The following is a 25,533-nucleotide window of genomic DNA, read 5'->3' on the forward strand; positions in this document are numbered from 1 at the left end:
AAGAGTGAGAAAATTCATTTTACCAAGATATCGCAATGCACGATACGGCGAATCCTTCTTCGTGCGAGGTCTTGTGTATTGGAACGAACTCCCTCGGCACATCGCTTTAACCGACAGCACGGTAGTTTTTAAAATAAGATGTCTAGAATACTTTAAGTGTTAATTATGTATATGATTATTCTTTAGACATTCGCTTTGTTATTTTTTCTACTACTACAAGTCGACGCACTTCATACATTCGTAATTTATATACTTTGTAACGAAAAAGATTTATGTCTTATGTTACATGTTCAATAAAGCAATACAATAATAAAACTTAGGGCTGTATACTACGTTATTTTACGCAAATACAAACATAAATAATCTAAATCTAAATTTAAAGAACCGATAAAAACAAACACTTTACATGACTATAACATAATGCTGCTTCAATATAAAATCAATGTAAGACTATAAGTCTTTAGGTCTAATCTATATGACATTTGTTTAGCATTTCAAACATAAATTGTAGACCCCCCGAAGCAACTCAGTAATAATATGCATAATTTTTTCACATTTTTCTATACGACTTCCTACTTTTTATATACGCATCCAGACGATCCACGCGCTCACATTGCCCTACCGAATAAAGGAACATTTTGCCAGCGTTCATGTCTCAAGCCTGCAAGAGAGCGCAAGGCTTCCGCTCTTGCGATGACTCTCCTATCGTTTGAGTTTTCCTCGACTTTTCATACAATCTCCGACCGGTTTTCCATCGCACCGTAGTTGTTAGTCGAATTGAGGGTGGCATCGCGAACGGTTATAACAGAGTGTAGGTGTTCTGAATACGTGCGCCTGATGTTCCCTTCCGTTCTCTTTCGCGGGTGGCTACAAGTGTGAAGGATTTTCTGCGCCCGTTTCGTGACCGCACGAATTATCAAACACGCAGTCAGTTACGTGTTTTCACCAATAGTTATCGAATCAACAGAAAGCTTGATTTTCTAAAGTCAATACTGGGGTAGCATTGATTTTCTACCTGAAGACAATCTCGAAGGGAAAGAATTGTAGTATTCCAAGATGTCGGTCGTATCCTGAAACCGTGCGTCGGCGCACTGCACAACATTCGTCCTTTCGTAAAACGTAAAATGAAAATTTTTGAAGAGGGCATACTATTTTGACTCTTTAATGTTTATACTTGCGATAGTTCCTGCCTGATTGAAAAGGCAAAAGTGTATTCTATACGAAATTTCAACTGTCTCTAAAAAATCTGTTTCGTGATATTACGCACCTGAGAAGGATATTCGTATGAGTTTGATACTGATTTTGGTATTTTTGAAAAATATTTGCATATTTTTTAACAAATTGGTTTTACGTTGCTACAACTCATTCCTGATCCATCCAAACAATAATCACCTGGAGAACAGTGGAAAGCACGGAGGAAATCGTTACCGCTCTAGAACTATCGGTAATCATAAGGTGTACTACAACGATAAGGACCTAATGGTACGACCGCGACGTGCCCGCCGTCTTCGGATCGAACAACAACAACAACAACAACAAATGATGGTCGACAGGGATAATTTCGGCAAATACTACTAGGCAAAGGTGCTTTCCTATGAAAACGTGACCGATAACGTTAGCCTCCTAGATAGATACTACTATAATCTGCAGTAATTGAATTGTCCTTTCGAAACGTAGCCAGACAAAGGCATCTCGCGCACCCTTCGTGCCATAGCTGAACAAAATTTTTATGCTCTGTTGGTAAGCACGAAATTCACCATCCCTCTCCGTCGTTAAATAAGGAAAACACTTGTCTGTTGTGAGACTGCACTAGCCCTAGGGCGGTTCGAAAATATGGCTTAACATCTCCAATCGATGCAAATCTCCGCACGAAAAGAAACTACGTTCATCCCAATGACCATCCAGGAAAACCGTAACACCTCCACAACACCCAGTTCAAGTTCTAGCGAATTGAGCAACGCATCAGCAGCTTCGAACAACAGTGGAGGTATCGGGAATGCACCGATAGTTCATCCTCCTCCTACCGGAATAGCGGGGAGTTCTGTGGCAAGTGACACTTCAGGCCAAATGGACAACGAGTTGACAGTGGCAGCTGAAGCGAACAACAACCACTATCGGGGCGAGAAACCTCTTCAAAATGGGTGCGAAGACAAATGGAGTTGGAGCAAGCGGGATCGGTCGAAGGAGGTGTGGCTCAGCGGAACAAACAATCGAACGGTGCATTTCCATCCGAACTGGAGCAAAGGGACGGCCGGAATCCGCGGAACCCGGGTACTCAACAACGGGCGCTATTACTGGGAGCTGAGTGTGTCACAGCGGGTCTTCGGAACGAGGTAAGCAAAGCACCCACCCCTGCGGAGACGATTAGCTGACGCGAGCGGTTGTAATAATGTAAAGTAAAGCGAGGGGAGAATGAAAAAAATCGATACAGGCGTAACAGGCTAAAATAATGATTATTTTTATCAGCGAATCGCGTGGGGTGAGAACACTTGTGAATGCAGTCTCCGTGCGTAGGGAGACGTGAGCAAACACATGATTAGTCATGTCTGTTCGGGGTCGCAGTTCTCTAGCACGATTGCCAAACTTTAAGTTGAAATGAAATATTTTCTTTTGATTTCATTGAATTGCACTAGAGTTGAATCTCGAGGAAAGTAAAATTGGCATCTAACAATTCAAGGGTTCAGTTCTACAAAATGACATATCACCCTTTGATGAGCTACCCAGTGTAAATTTAACTGTGGCCATCAATAGGAATTTCACCCTAGCTCTCATTGAATGATGTTTTCAAATCAGAATTACTTTGTACATTACTGGCTCTTAGTACACCATGAAAATAAACTCAGTGCTATTCTAAAACCAAACATCTCGGGTTTTAGTAACATTCTATTGTTTCCTTGATAGTTATGTTATGAAATGTTTGAGAAACTCCGACACTTTTTTATTGGCTTCTCGTTTTCTTTCTTAAAGAAATATTGCTTAAAGAAGTTTTGTGTACCAACTTAATTTGAACGATTACCATTCGATTAGATTTACGGCCCCATTCTCATTGTCACTTCACCTAGCGAGATGCAAATTTACGAATTTCACGACAAATGATAATCCTTTTTGTAAACATAGAACAAAACCAAAGAGTAATAAAACCTCTCTTCCCGCGAATCGAAATAAGTTTTTACCTAGAAAAATGGCCATCAAATGCTTGTTACATATCAACTACAGATAGAATGGGCACAAGCTGTATTGCATATGAGCAATTCTTGCTGAGTCCGTCCCACCTGTGATACGAGGTTTTTAAAAAAGGATATTTATGTGTCTTAATGATTGAAAGTAGCGAAAAAATCTGAAAACCACTTTGGTTAATTCATATTGAAAGACCCCTCAGGCACCAAGGGGTCCAACGGTTTTTAAAAAAGTTGCATGTTGAGCAATTCTCGATCTTTTTATTGATCTCTTTTTTTTTGAGTTTGTCATTGAACCCCCTACAACCAGCACGTTGTTTTAAAGAAGAATGATAGAGTAACTAAACACTAAACAGGTGATGGAGAAGTCTGTGTATTATTAAAACAGAAGGGCGAGTTCCGAATCGGAATGTAGCATCAAGGCTTTGCTTTGCTCTGATAGAGCTTTCATTTGAAGTAGAAAAAAAAAATGGTAGCTATTTTGGTAGGAAATTGAAAAACCGGTTTTTGGAAAAGTTTGCAACCACCGATTTGAAATTTGATACCACCAAAAAGCTGAGAAAAAATTAAGATACATCCAAAAACTAAGGGCGTGACGTGTGGCCAATATCAAATCAACCCAGTATGCTAATGTATGTATGTGGTGTGCGCATTTTGCGGACAGTCTGTATTCCTAGTTTACGGGTAGAGAATGCACCCACGCAACGTTATTTCTGAATGACTTTCAATCAGTTGACTGAAATTCGCTAGATAGCAAGCGTACACTTTTCGTCGATAAGAATTAGCTAGGGATCAAAAAGTGATGATTATATCTTGCTAACTGCGCTGGCATACGCGTAATGCAAACTCTCTCCAGATTCCTCTAGATATACTTGATTCATACCATACCATAATATATATTTCCTAAGTTTGTTGATTGTAGTTTATTACATGAAAACAACAGTATATAACAAAAACAATATGATCGTTAAGCGAATATTTGAACATTTCACTTGAGATTTTTATGTTCATTCACGGAATACTGTTCGAATGTCAGAACTTAATCTTTCTGTGGCAAAAAAAAAGTGTTATTTATGGGTTCCTTTGATTGTTTTTACTTTTTCCATTTGAAGATGTTATTTAGTGTTGACGGCATCGTAATCCGCGTAATCCATTTGCTCTACAAATCTAAATGTCATTGTTTTTCCTTGACTTGCAACTGCCCATTCGTAAAATGATAGTGCATCTAAATTCAGCTTGTCTCTATTTGGTGATAAGCTATACTGCCTATAATCGCATACCAGTCCCATATGGATTTTCATCGTTTTTGGGTTAAATATCAGATTCTATCTATTTCTTGCTCTACTATCGATTAAGGAAATAAAAAAGTATGTTTTATTTGAAAAAGTCAGAAAAAAATGTGAGGTCAAATTGTCCCATCCTAAAAATAATCGCATATCAGTCCCATCAAATGTTTTTCCTGAGTATGGACATGATTTTTTCTTCAATCCATATAATCAATGCTTGGTGCTGTTTTTCAAGCTTCTTACTATTAAAAAATCATCAAATAATTTATAAATCCAAGGTTATTTCAAATAAATTCCACACTTAAGTTAATTTTAAGTAGACACTGAAGCTACAGCTTTTTCTGAAAGTTCGTCCCCGGAAGGTTATTGATTTTGTCAATCAGCGGTATAATAGCCTTGAGCAAAGCTGCTTTATGTAAGGGGTAATTTCCTGTAGTTATTCTGCTCACTTCTAATGATCATTCAAGTTGAAATTGTCAGAAATCAGAAGATATCGTTTTTAGTTGCTTAGCTAAAAACAGTTTGTACCTCTTTTCATCTCCGTCGTCTTCCGTCAAGTCACTGTTGTAATGAAATCGGAAACTTCCTTTTCTTAATACCACTTTTACAATATGCTAAATGCACGGCCTAATGCGGAATAATTTTATTCAGCACGTATTGTGAAACACCGGAGACGTAAGAAAGGAAATTATTCAGTAGCATATCCAAGACTTCAATCTTATATTTTGCTTTTCAACGACGACCTTAAAGTCGGGGTAAGTAATGGGTGGAAGTCGCCGTCATTCTCCATGCAGCATATTCAGAAGCTGTCTGCGGCCAGAAACGTCTGCCCATATTCAAAAAACTTGAGAAAAATATGACTACTCCTACACCGAGCGGTTGAAAGTGAGACTGGTATGCGATTATTTTGCTACTCAATGGCCTAAATAATCGCATATAAGTCTCTTCCTTATTTTCCATTGTAATTTTCACGAAAAAGGCAGTTTTTTAATGAAGAAGTTATGATTGAGGTCTATTTCATTACATTATAACGAAAAAATTAAAATAACCCAGCTCAAACAGGTGAAATACGCAAAACAAAAAAAATATCTTTAAGCGCTGTTTTCGCAACTCGATGATTTTTCAGATGGGATTAATATGCGATTATAGGCAGTATACTTGTACGCAGCACGCTAGATTGTCCCAGCTACTCTGTCGCATCAACATTTTCCGTGTGAACTGGCAAGAAAATTCATGAACGCGATATTGGTGAAATTGTACTTGTTCTTGTACTGGGCTCTCGCAACATCTGTGAAAACTTAAGTTTTTGATGTGCGGGAGGTTAATCTTCATGAAATTGAAAAAATTGAAATTGAAATAATTACTTGAAGCAACAGTGGACAAGCACGTGATTGTGATCTAAAGCGGACGGTACCCTCCATCAACACAATAGTAGATCACAATCGGATGAAGACTATAAACACTATATATATTAGGGTGGGGAAAAATTATCGATTTTTCAGAACCAAGTTTTTTTGGTTCCTTTTGGGGCCCCACACAACCCTAAACTTACCGGAAGTCGATTGGTTTTGTCTCCGCTTGGCGCATTGCATTTCAAATTTGTATGAGAATTAATATGGGAAAACCCACTTTTTTGCATTTATCTTTCTAGAGAGTTCAATAATGCTCTAATAATGCACTACATTATGTTAAAGTATAGTATTTTAGGTGCCTAACAACTGTGCAGAAAACACTGAAGAGCTAGGATGTCCCTAAAAAGAGCTATAGCTGTTCAAAGATGAGTATGTCGATTTAAATGCAGAAAATCTTGTTTTCTGCCAACATTACCAATGTACCGGTGTCAGTAGGATTCCCATCAGAAGTAAACTGTCGTAACGAGTTTATACACTCAGCTGAATCAAGCAAACAAATTTAGGTCAATATTCTAGACGTAGGTAGAATCTACAACGTGTTTCAGAGGTTACTTCTGATGGAAAACTGATTGACGCCTGTACACTGGCAGTGTTGACAGAAAAAAATGATTTGCAACATAAATTTCGACATAATCAACTTTGAACAGCTCTAGTATTTTTTTTGGGACACCCTAGCTCTTTGGTGTCTTCGGCCAAGTTGTTGGGCATCAAAATACCTACCATTCGAAGTCATGAAACCTATGGTTTGAGCCATTTTGAGCTCTTCAAATCTCTATATAAATTTGTAATGCAATGCGCCAAGCGAAGACAAAACCAATCGACTTTCGATAAATTTAGGATTGTTTGAGGCCCCAAATATAACAAAAGAAACTTGGTTCTGGCTTTCTGCTATCAAGTTTCGTTTTTTCCATATTACGATTCCCCACCCTAATATATATAGACCTGCGGACTGAATCGCAGCGAGCCAAAATAACTGTCATACGTGCGAGCCAAAATGAACATAACGAAAAATTTATATCAAACAAATAACAAGAATATAAAAAACCAGCGATTCCAGTGCTGCTGTCATTCATTACGCAGGTCTATATATATAGTGCCTATAATGAAGACTGGCCATTTGCCTGACAAAATGGTGGGATTGGATCTCATTTTGAATCGTTATTTTGTAATTTTCGTCAAAATCTGCGTACACTATGGCCTCATTCAATTTGAGATTCGACTTCAAGTTAAGCAGGTAGTCTTTTTATGGCTGTGGATTTTAAATTACAATAAATTTTAGAGGATTCGGAAAAATTTTAATTTAATTGCCTTTGTGATGAAAAAAATTAAGCAAGAAATTATTGAATAATCTACTGAAAGTATGAACAAACTCTTCTGGCGAACACTTTTTATCCACCAGTTGATAGTGATTCTCGACTTTGATCCAATTTTTGAACTTAACGACCTTAGTTGAAAAATGTTTAGTTTCGTCCAACAAACTATCGCTGAGCTCACTTAAGTCTGGCCATTCGTCACATTCCAGGAAGTAGCATTTGGAAGATGAGTTTTCGCACATTAGGGTTTGCAATATTCACGGGAATCGATTTCCCGGGAAACGGGAATAAAAAATCCCATTTCCCGGGAATTCCCGGGAACCGGGAACGGACAATTTTTTTAGCAAAATAGCATAGCATAGCATAGCATAAACCATATTGCACAATATCGTAGGTGGTCCTAACTCCGATCTTGTGTTATGAGGAAGGCCTCCCTCTACCCGTTGCTGACCGATAGTATTTTGAGTTTGTCTATCTCTTATGTCGAAGAATTACCAACCCCCATAAGACCTGAGCTGGCCTGGCCACGTCCTTGCAATTGGTGGGGATGGGAAAGGGTTGTTAATTCGACACTTACTTAAGAGTTATGTAGAGAACTCTGCCATCGCTCATAAGTGTCACAGGGAGAATGGATTTGTGTTAGTAGAAAGGGTAAGCCAATGACTACACCTTGCTGGCGTTGTTAGCACTTAATAAGAATGTTCATGTAGGAAAAATTAATATTAACTGGTTGTTATTAATTACTACTGTTGAAACAATCTGTAGTTATTATTACTCCTACCCGCATGTCTTGTCTCTACGAAGCTACAAAAGGAAGATTCACGGACAATTTTTTTTAGCAAAATGAGATTTTAAATGAAGTTCATCAGTGAAAGGTAACAAAAAATTGTTTAAAATCTCATTCTCAATTCGCATGAAAAACAAAAAAAAACAAATGAAATACAAAACATATTCAAGTTAACATCAAAAATTCGTGATCGATTTTTGTAGCATATATTTGCAGAAGAGGAGAATTAAGGGTCTTCATGTCGTCAAACAATCGCTCCAGACCCGCTGACAATTTTCCATTAAGCTCAAAAATGTTATTTCCTTCTGTAAAACTTTGCTCCAGTCTGCTGAATCACCGCTTATGCTCGATTTCTAGAACAAAAAAATTCAAATCACCGATTAAAGTTTTTGCCACCCCTCATTGAAAACTGGTGTTCAATTCTTTCAGTTTGTTGAAGAGAAAACTGAGTTTTAGGCAGGCATTGGACGCGGAAACTATTTGCTATATTCGGTACGAACTTTTAGGGCAAAATATTTTTTTACACTACAGTAAATATTTACTGTTTACTTGAGCGGAGGCAAACCTATCCGCTATTTTATTTATTTATATTTTTTTTTTTTTTTCATTTAAATATATTTGATATGCCATTGTGTTTTTTTTTTTTCAAATAAACTGCGTCTCAAATCTAGTTTTCATTGACAGAACAACATTTCAAACCCTTTTGAAGTTTATACCATTATTGATTAGAACGTGAGATTTCGAGGAAGAATTTCAGTTACCTAATTAACTACATTATTTCGTTATTTCGCCGTTCGGTGGTTTTCTGTGACCGAGACAATCCGGAAGAAAACGATGGAATACTAAATAATCAGTTCAATACGACTTAAAATAAGTCAGTCTTAGAGCATTTGAATGCTTACTATTTACCATGCAAAGATGATTTTTACGTTGAAATACTATACTGACTTTGAGATTTATTAAATTATTTATTCCAGGTCGCATCAGTTTGACGTATTTGATTTTATTGCAATATTGCATGAGAAACTATAGTCAATCTTACAAAATTTTTCGCGGAACTCGGGAATCCCGGGATCCCGGGAATCAATATTTCTGTTCCCGGGATCCGGGAATCCCGGGAGAAGCTATTTCCCGGGAAATCGTTCCTGGGATTGCAAACCCTAGCGCACATCAAGTAATTGGTAATTATTTGGCTCAAAGAAAGGACACTTCAATCAAAACATTAATAGTGCTTTTACGTAAGCACAGTTCAATGTTCCCATATTTTATGCACACACCGGAACTGCCGGTAAGTACGCATTCCAAAGGTCGAAGTTTGGCAAATGTTGGAAATTCAATTTTTGAATTCAGAAACAAGTCCTTACAGTTGGCAAAAAGTTCATTCAAAGATCCGAGAAGCAAACGTTTTTGTCTTGTTTCGTGTCCCCTAGAGGTTCTTATGCTAATTTTTTGTCCCGAATACCGGGCAATGCAGTGCTGCAGTCATAGAAATATTTGCACGTTCCCGCTTGAGCTCTTTTTTCTATTTCTGATAACGAAGTAGTAGCATCTGGTAGCTGCAAAACTCCTTTGGATTCCCAAACCTTAATAGATTTTTTTGCGAGCCATATTTCTAGAGGTGTTTTTGCAACATTATATTTTAAATTTCGACAAACAAAAGTTTACGCACTACAAGCTACACTATTTCTTCTCGGCCCCATGAGGGTGTTAGAAAGGATATGATTTTAATCTTTTTAAGGCCCCCGAGGGGTCAAGCGGTTTTTAAAAAAAATGTATTTTGAGTAATTCTTGATTTTTCTATTGATTTATTCCTGTTGAATTGGTTCTTAAACCTGCTACAACCAGCACGTCGTTTCAAAGAGGAATGATAGAGCTTTCATTTGAAGTACCACCGAACCACTGATCATAAATTTGACACCACCATTGGAAACCATCATTTACACACAAAAATGTCCTTATTTGTGTTAGACAGTTTCAGCGAGAATTTCCCATATCAAAGACCGCAGTTTCAATGTTTCAAAATTTCAAGTTTAGTTGTTAAACTGTATTTAAAATTAGATGTCAGGTAATGCTATATAGTTTCAGACGCGGAAAATGGGTTAAGCATGAAGAAGTAAACGAAACTTGTTTACCAAGTTTAGAAAAGGCACAGGAAAATACATAATTTAGCAAAAAAAAAAAACAAAAATCTGAAACAATCAATTTAGCGATGTGAAATTTCATTACACCTCGATTAATACAAATAGCAACAACTCATTCGGGATATTCAATGACTATATGATTTATTTACTTTGCGAAGATTTCAAATGCAGTTTTATATACGTCCACTTAACACAATCGGTTTCCGGATCTTAATTTACCTCTTCATCATTTTGGCCTTTGCTGGACTTCACAAGCACTCTTCAGCGGTTCTGAGCTCAATTTGGGATAATTTTTTGTTTTGGTTTTTTTCTGGCCTTTAGAAGCAATTTTCCGCAATTACATTTCCGTTTGGCCTTAAGAAGCACTTTTCAGCGATACTGAGCTCAATTTGGGATCATTTTGTATTCTGGTTTTTTGTAGTCTTTGCACGCACTTTCGACGATTCTGAGCTCAATTAAGGATCATTTCCATTTTGGATTTTTCTGAACCTTTAGAAGCACTTTTCGGCGATCCTAAGTTTTATTCAGGATTATTTTCTACTTTGCCTTTTTGAGGCCTTTGCGAGCACTTTCGATGATTCTGAGCTCAATCTGGGATCATTCTCTATTTCTGGCCTTTTGAAGCACTTTTCGACAATTCCGTGCTCAAGGGATCATTTTCTATTTTGCTTTTAGAAGTACATTTCATTCACATTCATTTCATTTTAGGATCATTGGTGCCTATTACGGGAGTCACTTCACGGTGAAACCAGAGTAAAGTGAATAAAGTCCTATTACGAAACTCACGTAAGTGAATAAAACGTCGATCCGTGTCCCAAAGCGGTCAAAGTTTCAACTTTTCGACCGATGAAATAAATGCGCAGTAGTTCATGGAATTTTCGATACCGAAAAAAAAATTCTGATGCCAAAAGACTTAAAAATGAAGAAAACGTCAAGATCTGTTGTTGTTGTTGTTATTTTGGGTTTTTCTGGCCTTTAGGAGCCCTTTTCGGCAATTCGGAGGTCAATTTGAGATCTTTTTTTTTGTCCTTTAGAAGCATTTTTCGGCAATTTGGGATTATTTTCTATATAGGCTTTTCAGGCCTTTTCGGCGATTCTAAGCTCAGTACGGAATCATTTTCTATTTTGGCTTTTTTCTAGCCTTTAGAGGTACTTTTCGTTAATTCTGAGGCCAATTTGGGATCCTCTTTTTATTTTGGCCTTTGAAACCATTTTTCGGTGATTCAGAGCTCGATTTGGGATTATTTTCTATTTTAACTGTTTCTAGTCCTAGAAAGCACTTCTCAATCATTCTGAGCTCAATTTTCGATTATTTTTTGGCTGGCCTACCGAACAACTTTTCGACTCAGGAAGAGCTTAACTTGGGATCATTTTCTATTTTGGCTTTTCATGGTCTTTAGAAGTACTTATCGGTGATTATGAGTTCAATTTGTGGAATTCGCTTTAGAAATCAAAATCTAAATCATTAAAAGCGGACGTTCCTCCAAGATTTTGAATGCATTTGAATAGTCGGTTTCTTTGCGTAACTTTTGAACTTTTGTTTTGACGTGGAACTACATCTTTGCTTTCTAAACTAGTATGCATTTTGTAAAATTGGGAATGATACTGGCGAGTTGCGTCAGATTTCGAACGATAATAACAGCATAACCACATGATGGATAACAACAACCAATATATTGTTGGATAGATAAAATGTTGAACAATTTTGCAATACGCTAGTTATCATTATTTTCTCATTGCAAATTGGTAAAAATCGATATAAAGTGTCAAGGACAAATTCACGCGAACAATTAACTAATCACATGCGAGCATTCCTAGCACAGACGACATGAATAAAATAGAGAATAATACCAGATATTCTGTATCAATATAAAAATAAATAACAGAGTCTCCCCGTCCCAATAGGTCAATTTATGTTTGCTTCCATGAAGCTAGACTAATTTGATGTCTCGAAGGTAGAGGTTTTTCGAAAAAATTGAAACAACGCCTTTTCTTGAATAATTTCTAAACCTGCTGTTAGAGCGTAATAGAAACTGATATCTTGAAAGAAAACATGCTGGTAAAACCAACAGTACCGTAGAGTACTGAGTGGAGCAGAGCGCCGCTGGTTTCTCGTTGCTTCGGGCACGACTTCTATTTATGTGCAATCAAAACTTCAATGCTGATACTGATGGTGATTTAAAGTTTATATCACGAATATGATTACCATAAAAACCATAAATTACTCAACAAGAATTGAACATTTTTGCAATGGTTATGTTATTTTTATTTATTTTTTATATTTAATATTCACTAAATAATCGTGACCGACATAATATCGAACGAGTAAGTTCTCAAAAATATTGATTTATAGAAGAGTAAGAGCCGGCGAGTGCTTATGAATTTTTTGTCCATTTATTAAGATCTATTCCGATTTTTTTTATTTTACATTTCAACATTGTTAGATATTTTTCTAATTTTAACTTTACAAATAAAATGATATTCTTATATTAGCTGTCTTTGTCATACAGTGAATGTAACTGTTGGCAAATGAAACAAACTCGTGAAGCAAAAAAAGAAACAAAAATGAATCTTTTTAAACTTTAACTTCGTTGTGATTGTTAAATGTTGTTTGCACAAAAAAAACACTACAGGCACAACTTCATTAAGTGTAAATGAAGTTCTTTCGAGTGTAATTAAATATATTTCTGGAAGAACGAAGAACGAAGGGGAGGCTGAGAATTAAAATACGTAAATCACTGAACAAACGAATTTATTGTGTCTGTAGTTACAGTAATTACAGTTTTTAGTCCCACGTTACCATTTCTTACAACCCTAGGACTGTATACCTTGTAGTATTTAATTTTAAAAACTGTCTGAACATGGGGTCTCTAGTCGACGTCAAAAATAAAATTGCCTAATAAGATTTTTCTAGAACTTTTACTTTTTACAGTACTTTTTTCTAACCAAAAATCAATAGTAGATGTGACAAAGCTGTAGTTCTAAACTCGATTGTTACATAAACTACAACTTACGATGCATTTGTTGTGAAAATTTCATCAAATTCGATGCAATAGTTTTAGAGATATGTCTATTTAAAAAGAATATTGACCTAAATTTTAAATGACAATAACAAGTTCAAAACTTACTCGAATTCGATAAAAATTGGGAAATCAACTTCCCGAGTGAAACTCTTGAAGTTTCTAGTATTTATTTGAAAATATCAGACATCGTGATTTTTAGTGATCCGTTTCACGAATTTTGACCCTCCTTTCAACGTGCAGAGAACGCTTCTCCTTCTACGCTTACGAAATACAACAATGAGTTTAAAATTTTTAGAACTTCCTTCGTATAGGTAGAGTGACAATAAAAAAAAAGAAAACAAAATTTTTTAAATTTGGGCGTCAATTTTACCAGAGAAAAAACATGAAACTGTGTTTCTCGCAAAATTGTGTCATTTTGGCAATGTAAAAAAAAATAATTTCTCAACTCTTTACAGCATGATGTTCGGCATTGGAACCAAGAAAGCTCGGTTGCACGTCAACGCCTTCACCAACTTGCTTGGAGAGGATGGCAACGGCTGGGGCCTTTCACACAAAGGTTTATTATGGCACGGTGGAACCGCGAGGAACTACACCAAACGCTTCAAGGAGAACCAAGCAACCAAAATTGGCATCCTGTTCGATGGAGTTGCTGGTACACTAACGTACTATAAGGATGAGGTTTGTCTCGGAATCGCCTTCCGGGGGTTAAACGAGGTAATAGGTTAAATCATCATTGTCGACAAATTTTCCATGCTGTGTTTTTTTTTGCTCTCCTAGATCCGCGAGCCCCTTTATCCGATTGTGTGCTCGACGGCAGCAAAAACAGAAATGGTTCTGACCGAAACGAGACGAGATTTCGTAAACCTACAGGATCGCTGCCGGGCGGTCATTATAAAGCAGGTGAAAACTCGAGACAAGCTGGATCGACTGAACCTTCCCTATTGCATCACAAACTACCTGGCGGAAGCGTTGTCAGATTGCAGCACTCCCGTCACTCCGCTGGAGCAGCAGCTTATCGATTACTATCTGTTCTAGTTGCCCAGAAGGCATGCCAGTTTATTAGAAGATTTTTATTGCAGCTATTTTTTTATGAATATTATCGATGGTTGTTATTTTTTGTAGCAAAATTTGTTTTCAACATTATTCCACAAGATTAACTTTGAATTTCTTTTTGTTGAGCATTTTCCAATCATGCTTAGGTGTAGTCGTGTTAAGTATTAGGTGTATCTATTTGATAAGGGTCCATTCCATCTACAAAGAATTCATTTACGATTCTAACCGGTGCGGTATATTTGTTTTTTAAATCCAACATTCTTGCTGAACATTTGTATTTTTTTACATTCGCAACTTATGTAAGATAATCGACTGAAGAATCACAACCAAAAAACGTACTCATTGGAAAAATGGGTATTACCAGCCAATCATTCCAAATATGTAGGGCAACATGTGAAACTAAAATTATGAACCTAATTTTTGATACAATTATCATATCGTGCTTGATCAGTTGTGAGGAAGATCTCAGACTCGATTTTGAACGAATAAAACGAGTGGAATTCTAGTCATTTCGCAAAACAAACACGTTGGTAAAACGTAGAAAACTAAATAATATTTGGCATTCGCTGAAAAGTACATATACTTAATATAACATAACAAAAGATAAATTGCTATGCTATAGATTAAAGTGTATGTAGAGCAACAAAACGTTTCGAGAGCATTGATAAGTGTGTAAATATAGACTATAAACGAATACATAAGGATTACTGGAACGTTGATGCGATAGAACGAACCACAAAAGGATATCAATGCAGGAAAGGCGAGACGAGTGATGTGTGACAGACGAATGGCACAATCGTTTCAATCATCGATTTTCGCTAATTGTCAGGCACGGACTCCGTAGGCGACAACAGACGAATTGATTGCTGCACTTTGTCATTCTTTTGCTGTTTTCGTTCCCAGCTGACAATATTAAATAACGAGTGAATGAGTTCGACGTTTTAAAAGCGTTTATTATATACATCTATTTGGCAAATTTATTTATAAGTTCCAAAATTTAGTAGTTGATAGCTGCTGTTGACACATATTGTGAATATTTAAAATGCTTAAATATTTTTGTTTACGATTGAATTAAAAATCTAAAACCCATACTGAAACGAACCATCAACTTCCGGTTTGCAACTTTGAAGCAATTTGGTTTTAGTTTACCAGAAGCTTTCGACTTCACCGACTTTTATCAAAATTATTTAACTAACTACTACAGTATTAGTTAGCAGCAGCACTAAATCGACCTCCGACAGAGCACAAACGTAAACTACAATCGGCAAAATTCGATCAAATTCAAAATTTGCTTAGTACCAAGGATAAAACAATGATGTGTTAATTAAAATTTAAGCTAAAAGACTTTTAGTGTGCAAAATGAAACCTTTATGAGCGATATGCGAGGCAAAAAACTCTACCAGCTGTACACAAATCTAGACAACAAACAATACTCAGTTAAACTATCACTTATCAAGCGTAACGCTTTGCAGTTCTTCTAGTCCACTAGTTGTATGCGTTTTATGTTCCTTATTTGTTGTAAAACTATTATTTCTGTGATGTAACCCAATTAGTTATAACATACTCTCAGAAACTCTTAATACGCACACATCTTCTCGGATTGTAGCGCATATAGATACGATTGGCAAGAGTTGATATTAGTTGTGTAAAGTGAAACCAACCCGAATACGTTGGAAGAGTGCCATAAACAAACTAGTTTCAATGTTTGAAGAAATTGTGAACAGAATCACGTACACTGTAATAATAACAATACAAACGAATCGATGTCTAGCTTAAACCAAACATTAGTATAACATTAAATAGCCTGCGGCCAGACTACTTAAAGTTTAAAATAGATTCATAGAGAAATGATAGAATTTAGGGACCAGATTCCATTTTTTTTCGCCAATAAAAGGTGCACCTGCAAATGGAGTTTGGTCAGCAATGATTTCTTTATTGTTTATTATCATCAGCACGTATTGCAAGACAGATCTGTGTGACTCCAGATCGAGTATTACTTATTAGGCCATGAAGCGTGCAATACCAATCGCTACCAACAGATGCGGTGGAAGGTACTAAGAACTTAACGATAATGTTAACACAATTGAATAAACTTCGTGTATTCAAAAAGGAAACAGAACATTATGCATGTAAACTAGTCAGCTACACATAAAAGTATCCAACAGCGGGTTATTTCTAGAAGCATGATGCTGCGTGGAAATTCTGTACATGGAGAAAATCATTGAAACAAACCCAGAAGTTCAGCATTATTTATTATAGAAACACTAGGGAAAGTTATTTAGCAGCTAGGAATGGACTCGAAAGAAGTTGCAAAAAGGTACGGAAAATCTGAGCTTGAGATGAAATGTAAGTTTGAATATAATAACCAAAAGGAGGACTCATGTAACAAATTACTCCCAGTTCTAAAGTTCTTTCAAGATGACTTCCAGATTATCGAATTGCAATTCAACTACCAAAATAAGAAAAGTTTCGTTTTCGTTTTCGGGCGCAGAAGGGGGCCGTAAGGCCAAGTCAACTACCAAAATAAGAAAAGTTCATATCAAACATCTTACCTTAGAATATAGCGTTCTTTGGAGCTCTATTTTCAGATGAAATAACCCATTTGTTCTTTCTTGGATACCAGTCCCAGTAGTTACCGCTCGATGCTGTCCCAAAACGAGCAGCTCTTCAGATTTTATTTATCGGCAACTATCAATAATTATCTTTCGACTTTTAAGGGAATCTTCTCCAACTCTTCTGTGTCGCTTGCTTCTAATACGCGTTTAAATGGAAATGTAAGAATCACACACCTACTGCTTGTTGTCCTTGGCGCCTTGCAAAGCCTGTGTCATGTACAACTTAGCCAGTGATTGCGAACAGAATTGCGAAATGTGCTGAGCGTAGGTATTAATCTGACCGGACACGATCATCGGGTTCAACCTCGGTGGTACAGGCAACGGACGGAACAGCTTATTAACCTCGTCATCTGGAATCGCTGCCTCGCCCTTTGCAATACGTGCAGCATTCTCTTGGGCATGTTTGGCCAGCATGCGGTGTTTGTCCTATTAAATGAAAAAAAAAAATCAGTATCAAATAGGTACTATTAAGGTAACTTCGAACCTGTTCCTGTCGAATAACGGATTGCTGGTACTTATTGAACTTATTAGCTTCTTGATTCAATTCATCAACCCGATCCATCAGACAGCGCAAGTGATTCTCCAGAACGGAAGCTGTACCTAAATCTAAGAAATGAGTACCCTCTTCTTCCGGAACCATCTCCGCCAATTCGGACATCATGATGTTACATAGAGCCGAATTCTTAATTACAATCGGTACCTCCAAGAACAAATTTTCGTAGCCGACCTTAAGATTTCGCAGCGCTTCCGGGGTAAACTCTCCCTCTTTGTACATGGCAATAGCCTGCGGAGTCAGACGATACGCCTTCAGAGTCAGAAAACCTCGCTTAGACTTCTGTGTGTCATAGATGACAACCACCGACTCTTCGATACTGGTTTGATAGTGGTACTGAGATTCCAGCAGAGGCAGCGACAGAAAGTTGCCCACGTCCGCACTCTGGTACCAGCCTACGTGGAAATGGTCCACATTCACCAGACGCAATCGACGCATCATGTTCAGCTGATACTCTTCCTCGTCGATCGTTTCATCCGACGACTTCGGAAATGGAAAGCAGTTGGTGATTTCCAGCCGGTCATCGACCACTAAACCGAGCAGAGCACCCTGTGCTACTTCCATATTGCTCGAGGATTCCTCATGGCAATGCTTAACCATTTTCATAGCAGCCTGCGGAAAGAAAACCAATTCCAGTATAAGACGCAGTGTTCTGACGAAATACAATGCATACGTCAACCATGAAAAACTCCACAGGAGTGACAGGAGAGCATGGTTACATTAATCCAAATTTCATCATTCAGATTTTAGCTATATTTAACAAACTATATGCATAACGCTTAATGCCAATTGATAGCTGGAAATCCAAGCTAAATTTAGAAACTTACCAAGCCATCGCATTGCACGTAAGCAATGGTTTTATCGACTTCTTGAGCCGGACGACGACTTGCAACACGATTCGCCATTTTTCAACAACACAAAAGAGACGTACGGATGACAGCTTCACTTTAACGAGCAGGATGAGGCCGAAAGCAAAACGGCAAAACGATAAGCGCACTTAAAACGAACAGTGTGCACAGTCGTAAGAAACAGCTCAAGAAATGCGTTGCTTATACTCAACTTATTCGATCTATTTGAAGTTTTACCATGATACACGCTCGTAAATAATAACTCTAAAATGAGTAACATTTGACGCAGTTTCGTAAAAAGTGGAACAACTCTTAAATTGAGTAACTCCACAAATACTCAAAACTGAGTAACACTAGGCGTCTTTGAAATGAGTCATTATTACTCAAAATTTGAGTACGACATTACTCATTTTTTGGGTACAGTTCGGTTTCATTACTGGCTAGAAATCCGCCACGGCCAATAAACGACACCACATGTTCAGCAATAATTACCTTGTAATAAAAGTGAACAGTTAGAATGCCTTCTGAGGCGCACACAGTTAAAAAAACATATGTTACAAACTGAAGCACATCATAATCACCTTTCAAAATGGACGTCGTCATATGCGACGTTACTCAGAAAGAAGTTATATGAAGGGAACCCAAAAAGTAAGCCAAAGTTACTCAAAATCAAAAAGGACTTCTACTCATTATTTGACGTCTACGAACATCGTTCTAAACTGAGTCAGAGTTGCTCAGTTCATGAGTTATTATTTACGAGCGTGTACCTTGGAGGTATCCGTCGTCTTCTTGCTGTTAAGCATGCATGACTCAAACGAAGTTTTTAGTAACATCATTAATACTAAGTGTGCAAATTTGTCTGTGAAACAAAAATTTCTCGAGTCTGGGTTTTTTCATTTTGCCTTTGTATAAGAGATTCTTCAGAGTTTTGAGTTCATATATATTTGCGCATGCTTTCTGAACATGTCTACGAGAGCAGTTGCAAAATTTTTTCAATCCTGCATCTCACTATTTGTGAAACGAGAATCAACATTCGACCGTGAAGAATGGTATGGTGCTCGAAATTATTACCGAAGCTAGAACCAAAGTCTTAAATCCAGAAAAGCGCAAGTTTAATAATCAAAGTATGCTAACATGATAATTACTTAAAGCTTATGAAATTTATAATTTTACGTAAAAATGAACCAAAATATTCTGTGAAACGATAATGAATACAAAAACTGTTTACGATGAATATTTTTTCAAGCAACGCGATACTTTTCAGTTATCACAATACTCATTACAAAAAAATGCTATTTTTTCCCTTGGTTCAAATTCACAGTCAATGACAGCTCATTCTAATTCATTTTGCCACTCCTACAGGTTCTTATCCGTTTCTCCCTCCCAGCATAATAGCAGCCAGCGATTGGGTTGTTTAACTACTAACGGATTTTTGTTTTCAATATATCAGCCAAAAGAGTGTAATTTTCTAAGCAAATGGAATTTTATATCATCGTCCTTCGATTTTTACATCAACTGCGATTCCAAGTAACTTAATTTCGTGATTTAAAAATTGAATGACAACGATAGAATTTTTGTTTGAAAATCAAGTTTTGCTTAGAAAATGCATGTAAAAAAACTGTTATAGCTAAACAACCCAATTGACTTGCTTTAACAGAAATATGTTGTTTTTTACTAGTTTCTCGTGCGCTTTCTAATGTAATAGGTCAAAATCTTCGTAAGAACAGAAAAAACGATTTAGCGCTCCAAATTCCAACACATCGTGAACAAACCTTCCGGAACTGAGGTTAAACCGCTCCATGCAATGATCCATTGCTGTGATATTCACGACCAGAGCATTGAAACATATTCGACAATTAGCAATATAATATTGTCTCTTAGGATAGCCATGACAACTTTTATTTATTTATTTATTTATTTATTTATTTATTTATTTATTTATTTATTTATTTTATTGAGGTTTTAACCGGTGGTCATTCGCCTCAGATATAAACTATAAATCGATAACATTGACATGTTCTTCATGAGTTCATTCTAATAGATTGCTTAAATTAAATATTTTCGTAAATTTGGTTTTCTTTGAGAAAGCTGATTACAACAGTTTCTGCAGAGGCGTCATTGCTCAAAATTTCCCGAATATTGCATGGAAACTTGTGTTTGTTTCTTTGATGTTCATACTTTGGGCATGACATGAGGATATGTTCTACAGTTAAACGAATTCCGCAAATTTCGCAGGTCGGTGTGGGTGTGCGACTGTCTATTCGATGGCCATGTGTGATGCGGGTATGTCCGATTCTTAGCCGAGAGAGCACTTTCTGTTCCCGCCAGTCACTTCGGTCAGTCCATTTTTCCGTTGTGTGTTTAATTTTCCTGGTAAAGTTATCCGTGGTATTTCTCCATTGCTCATTCCAGCGATTTTGAATTTTGTCGGTTATAAATCTTTTCAGATCTGGCCCTGGAACGTTACTTTTCCAAACTTTTTCACTTCTACCGAGATTTGCCAGCCGATCGGCCTCCTCATTGCCTCGTATCCCACAATGAGCAGGGACCCAACAAAAGGTTACGTTGTCGTTGCGATAGACTTCGAGACGCTGTATCCACGGGTGATTGTGCGTACCACTTTGTAAGGCTGCAAGTACGCTAGCTGAGCCGGTGAATATCACTGTCTGGTTGTTTGACGGAGCCATTTTCACTCCCAAATAGAGCGCTGCTGCTTCCGCTGAAAAACTAGAGCTTGGTGCTGATATTTGTCGATGTTTGTTTCCCAATTGACCTGCAACTCCTATCCCGATTGCGTTTGGTGTATACGACCCATCAGTGTATATTTGTATATGATTGCTGTAGTGTCGTTGTACGTGTTCACGGAAAATGTTCTGTGTAATGTTTGGTATTTCCCCTGCTTTACAAAGTTTTTTGATTCCCCAGTCGATGTTTGGGCCGGGATCGTCCCATGTCGGTGGATAATCCGATAGAGCGAGCATGGTGTAGGAAGGTTTTCGCCTGTCTCATCAAAAAAGATTTTGTTGGCTAGTGCGAGAGAGGCATCTGAGTCGTTAGCTGTTCTTTCGATGAAGTTAACAAGCTTTTTAATCGCTGTTGTTGTGATTATACTCTTAAAGGGTAGTATTCCGGCTTCAACGCAGGTTGACAGAGTTGGTGAGCTTGGTAAAAGTCCAGCAGCGCTGCGGGTGATATCGTTGTATACTGGGCTTACATGTTCTACCAAGGTTTGCATAGCTCGGCAAGTTAATTCGATTCCATATGTGAGTTTGCTGGTAATTGTTTTTCCCGATTCTGAGGATTGTTTGACGGTTGCAAGTTTCATGGCGCCGGCTGATGGTTCGGAAAAGATGTTGTCGGCTTTTTATATCTGTTTTAAGTTTTCGAATGTGTGGAATGAAAATCATTTTGCGGTCCATCACAATTCCCAGGATTTTTATTTTCCTTCTGTATTGTATTTGTGTGCCGTTTATTACGATTGGCCGCTTCCATGGGTGGTGCCGACCGTCACATATATGGGATATAAAGCATTTTTCCACAGCCATGGTGTAGCCCACTGAGTCTGTCCAGCGGGTGATATGACTTATAGCGCTTTGCATTTTAATTCTAACGCGTCCTGGTGTCTTTCCCATTGTGAGTAGTACAATGTCGTCCGCATAGACATATATATAACGCCTTTTGGGACAGATGAGAACACGGTGTTCATGGCTATCAAGAACGACGTGACGGCCAGTACTGACCCTTGAGGTACTCCGTTTTCCTCTCGGAATGTGTCGGATAGTTGTCCACCTATTGCTACCTGAAACGTTCTATTGGTAAAATATTCTTTCATGAAGTAGGCGGGGTTGCCAGTAAATCCCCATTTTCGTAGTTGCATGAGCACCCCTTCTCGCCATATTCGGTTATATGCTTTTGATAGGTCTAATGCTGCTATGTCCACGTGTTCTCCCCTTTCACGTGCTGCATCCAGTGTTTCTGCTAGAGATCCAAAGTAAATTCCTGCCCCTTTCCCTTAACGAAAAGCATACTGTCGATGGTCAAGAAGTTTTTGTTCTTCTGAAACTGTCATTAGTCGACGGTTGACCGTTCGCTCGAGAATTTTCGCGGCACAGCTGGTTAAGCTTATGGGTCGATAGTCGCTGGGTTGTCCTGTTTTGGGTCCGGGTTTTGGGATGGGGATAACTATGCTGGTGTGCCAATCACGTGGGAAGACGCTGCTAGTCCATATGTTATTGTATGATTTAAGGAGCGTAGTTTTAATTCGCAGCGGGAGATGTTTTAACATTGGGTAGTCTATGTTGTCCGGTCCGGAGGAGGTTCCTTTAGCGCCGTCTATTGCGTGCAGTAGTTCTTCCATGGTGAATGGTTTATTGTAGTCCTTTGTGTTGTCGGATGAGTCAATTGGGAAACTGGTTGGTTCGCCTTCAGTGCGTGCTTTTTTGGCTTGAAATGCAGCGCTATAATTGTTAGTTGCTGATAAACCCTCGAAGTATTTTCCTATCTCGTTGGCTACTGTTACGGTGTCGTCTGTCGTAGTGTTCCTTACTTTCAGCGTGTAACCGGTAGTTCGGCGTTTTCCGGAGAGAGCGTTGACTTTTCGCCACATTTCATGTGTGGAGCTTCGGCTATCTATGCCGTCGATAAACTTCTCCCAGTTTCTTGTTTTGGCTTCTCTAATCGTTTTGCGACACTTATTGCGTGCATCTCTGAATGCAGTTTTTAGTGCGTCCTCGTTAGGTGTTTTTTTCATCTCCCTTAGTGCCTTTCGACGCGCTTTTACAGCCTCTTTGACCTCTGGGCACCACCAATGGACGGATTTTTCCCCGGTTTGTCGCTTGATTTGGAAATGGTTTCATCTGCTGCTGTGACAATTCGCTGTATCAGCTCTTCGGCGCTATATTCAGTATCCCGTTCTATTTTTTCCAGGCATAAGTCTTCGAAGGATTCCCAGTTCGCATCTTCATATAACCATCGTCGCCTTCTCGTAGTTTCCGGTATCCTTTCATTCGTTGTGATTTCGATAGGATGATGATCGCTTCCCATTGGGTCAGGATGTAACCACCAACCGATTTTTGTGGTAAGAGTGCTCGAACATATAGTGAGGTCAATTGCCGAACTTTGTGTTCCTCGCTGTAATGTTTGGTTCCCGTTATTCAGCACTACCAATCCCATCTTTTCGATGATACTGAGAATCATCTTTCCTCTTGCATCCTCTCTGGTTGAGCCCCAAGCTGGGTGGTGGGCGTTGAAATCCCCCATTATGATGAAGGGGTGTTTCAGTTGGTTGATAAGGTCGCATAAATGGTTTTCAAGTTCGTCAACACCGTGGCAGGGTATGTAGATAGACACGATTGTTGCCTGAACGCATCCTTCTAATCTAGCAGCTATTCCAAGAAGGGACGTGTTGAGATCGATGTTCGTGTAGGGGATATCCGTTCGAATGCCGAGGCCGACAGATTGGTATATGTTACGGCCCGATTTTAATTTCCACTCATATCTTCCAGATAGCCAGCTGTTTGGGTTGTGTGTTGGCTTGTAGATGTGTTTCTTGAATTGCTAAGACCATAGGAGCGTTTCTCCCTATTAGCAGTATGAGATCGTTAATGTTGTTTAGTAGTCCATTCATGTTCCACTGTATTGCTATGCTTCTTAAGTTGTTACGTGGTTTGTTGTCGTTGTAGTTTGCGCTTGTTGGGTCTGGAAAGTAGGGTGCATCGGTTGGCTGGTCGAAGTTGTTTAGGGAATTGATACTTGCCTGTGGGGAAAGCAAGCGCCTAGCACCAGCTGCCGCCGGGGGCTCATCGGTTGGTTCCGGTACCTCCCCGCACAGGGCTAGCGCAGGGCCATGCTTATTTGAAGGTGTTTTGTTGTTGCTGTTGTGTTTGTTGTATGCTGGCTCTACTGTGGTCAAATGTCGTTGTTGCTGTTTGTTGTCAGTCGCATTAGGATTGTTCCCAATGTCGTCCCAGGTCTTTAAATTGGTGTCGAAATTGGTTGTTTTTTTTTTGTCGTGGCCAGCACATTTTTTTTTCTTTTCTGTAAATTCATGTCAACTGGGGACTCAGCCCGCGATAATTCGTCGCTCCTAGCAGATTCGTCGTCTGAAACGTTAAGAAAAGTGGGACTGATGGTGAGTAAGCCTATGATTTTACTTTCGTTTTTTTTTTCGCGTTTGCGTTTTGTTTCCTTTGGGGTGATTCGGGTAGCTGTGTGTCTGTGCCATTACGTCGAATGAGAGGTTTCTTCTTCGTTAGTGCTGTATCCTCAGTGCGTGGTCGTTTTTGCTTGGTTTCGTTGTTGTTGAGGGTGCTCGGAATGCTGGGCCCGACCGGGCTGGATGTTATGATTGGTGTGGACAGTTTTCCTGATGGCTTTGGTAAGTTGCTTGATACCATTTTCTCTTTGATGTAATTTTTCAGCTTCGAAACCATTTGCTCTAATGTGGCTATCTCAGCACTTTTTTTCTTCATTTCCTCCAGTAGGTTTGCGATTTGCTCGTCTTTTTTATCGAGTGTTTCGTCGGTGGTATTTGGCAGTTGTTTAGCCGCTGCTTGGGCATATGACATCGTTAGATTTTCAACTCTTTTCCTGGCTTCTGCAAATGATATGTCGTGATCGGTTTGTATTTTTATTATTTGTTGTTCTTTCTTGTATTTTGGACACTGACGATCGTTTGGTTTGTGGTCGCCTTTGCAGTTGATGCAGTGCGTGGCAGATGTGCATTCCTCTTCTGGGGTATTTTCATGAATGCCAGAGCAATTAATGCATCGGCTGGGGCCAGGACATATTCTCTTGGTGTGCCCGTATTTAAAACAGTTATAGCATATGAGCGGGTTGGAGTAATATGGCCTGGTTGCCGAGCGGATCACTCCAATTTTGACGTGTTCAGGGTATGTTGTTTTACCGAAGGTCAAGATTAGGGTTGTCGTATTTACCATTCGTTCGTTCTCCTTTTTCTTGATTCGTCTTACTGCTATGACACCTTGTTCCTTGAGGTTTTCCAAAATCGTTTCTTCGTCTACGTCTAACAGCTCGTAGCAAGATATAGCACATTTAGATATGTTGAGTGTTGGGTGCTTAATGATGGTAATTTCGGTTCCGCCAATGAGGTTTGACATTGCCAGCAATTTTTTAACTTGTTCGGGATTCCGAGTGCGAAGTACATAACGTGACATATTTGCTTCGCTGGATCCACTTTCGATGTTTCCACCGATGGTTTTTTTGATTGAGTCTCCGATAATAAAAGCGTTGGGTAATCTTCCTTCGTCGGTAGCTTCTAGCTGCAGTATAGTCAGTTGACCAAACTCATTGCTGATGTCCATAAAT

General features: G+C 38.5%; 3 protein-coding genes across 3 annotated transcripts; 1 reads left to right on the plus strand and 2 right to left on the minus strand.

Moving 5' to 3' along the window:
• Window positions 1-754: 754 nt before the first annotated feature.
• Window positions 755-16,584, plus strand: LOC129727587 (SPRY domain-containing SOCS box protein 3). Its single transcript, XM_055685560.1, has 3 exons — window positions 755-2,333; window positions 13,594-13,852; window positions 13,916-16,584. The coding sequence occupies exons 1-3, from the start codon at window positions 1,855-1,857 to the stop codon at window positions 14,171-14,173; spliced, it is 996 nt and encodes a 331-aa protein (XP_055541535.1). The 5' UTR covers window positions 755-1,854; the 3' UTR covers window positions 14,174-16,584.
• A 208-nt stretch (window positions 16,585-16,792) lies between these two features.
• LOC129727586 (eukaryotic translation initiation factor 3 subunit H) lies at window positions 16,793-18,317 on the minus strand. Its single transcript, XM_055685559.1, has 3 exons — window positions 18,187-18,317; window positions 17,291-17,971; window positions 16,793-17,232 (listed from the first exon to the last, which is right to left on the minus strand). Exons 1-3 carry the CDS (start codon window positions 18,262-18,264, stop codon window positions 16,981-16,983), a joined length of 1,011 nt encoding a protein of 336 aa, XP_055541534.1. The 5' UTR covers window positions 18,265-18,317; the 3' UTR covers window positions 16,793-16,980.
• A 1,941-nt stretch (window positions 18,318-20,258) lies between these two features.
• Window positions 20,259-21,188, minus strand: LOC129728271 (uncharacterized). Its single transcript, XM_055686700.1, has one exon. It carries the CDS (start codon window positions 21,186-21,188, stop codon window positions 20,259-20,261), a length of 930 nt encoding a protein of 309 aa, XP_055542675.1.
• Window positions 21,189-25,533: the final 4,345 nt, after the last annotated feature.

The sequence above is a fragment of the Wyeomyia smithii genome, chromosome 3 (assembly GCF_029784165.1).
Source record: "Wyeomyia smithii strain HCP4-BCI-WySm-NY-G18 chromosome 3, ASM2978416v1, whole genome shotgun sequence".
Classification (NCBI taxonomy): Eukaryota; Metazoa; Arthropoda; class Insecta; order Diptera; family Culicidae; genus Wyeomyia; species Wyeomyia smithii.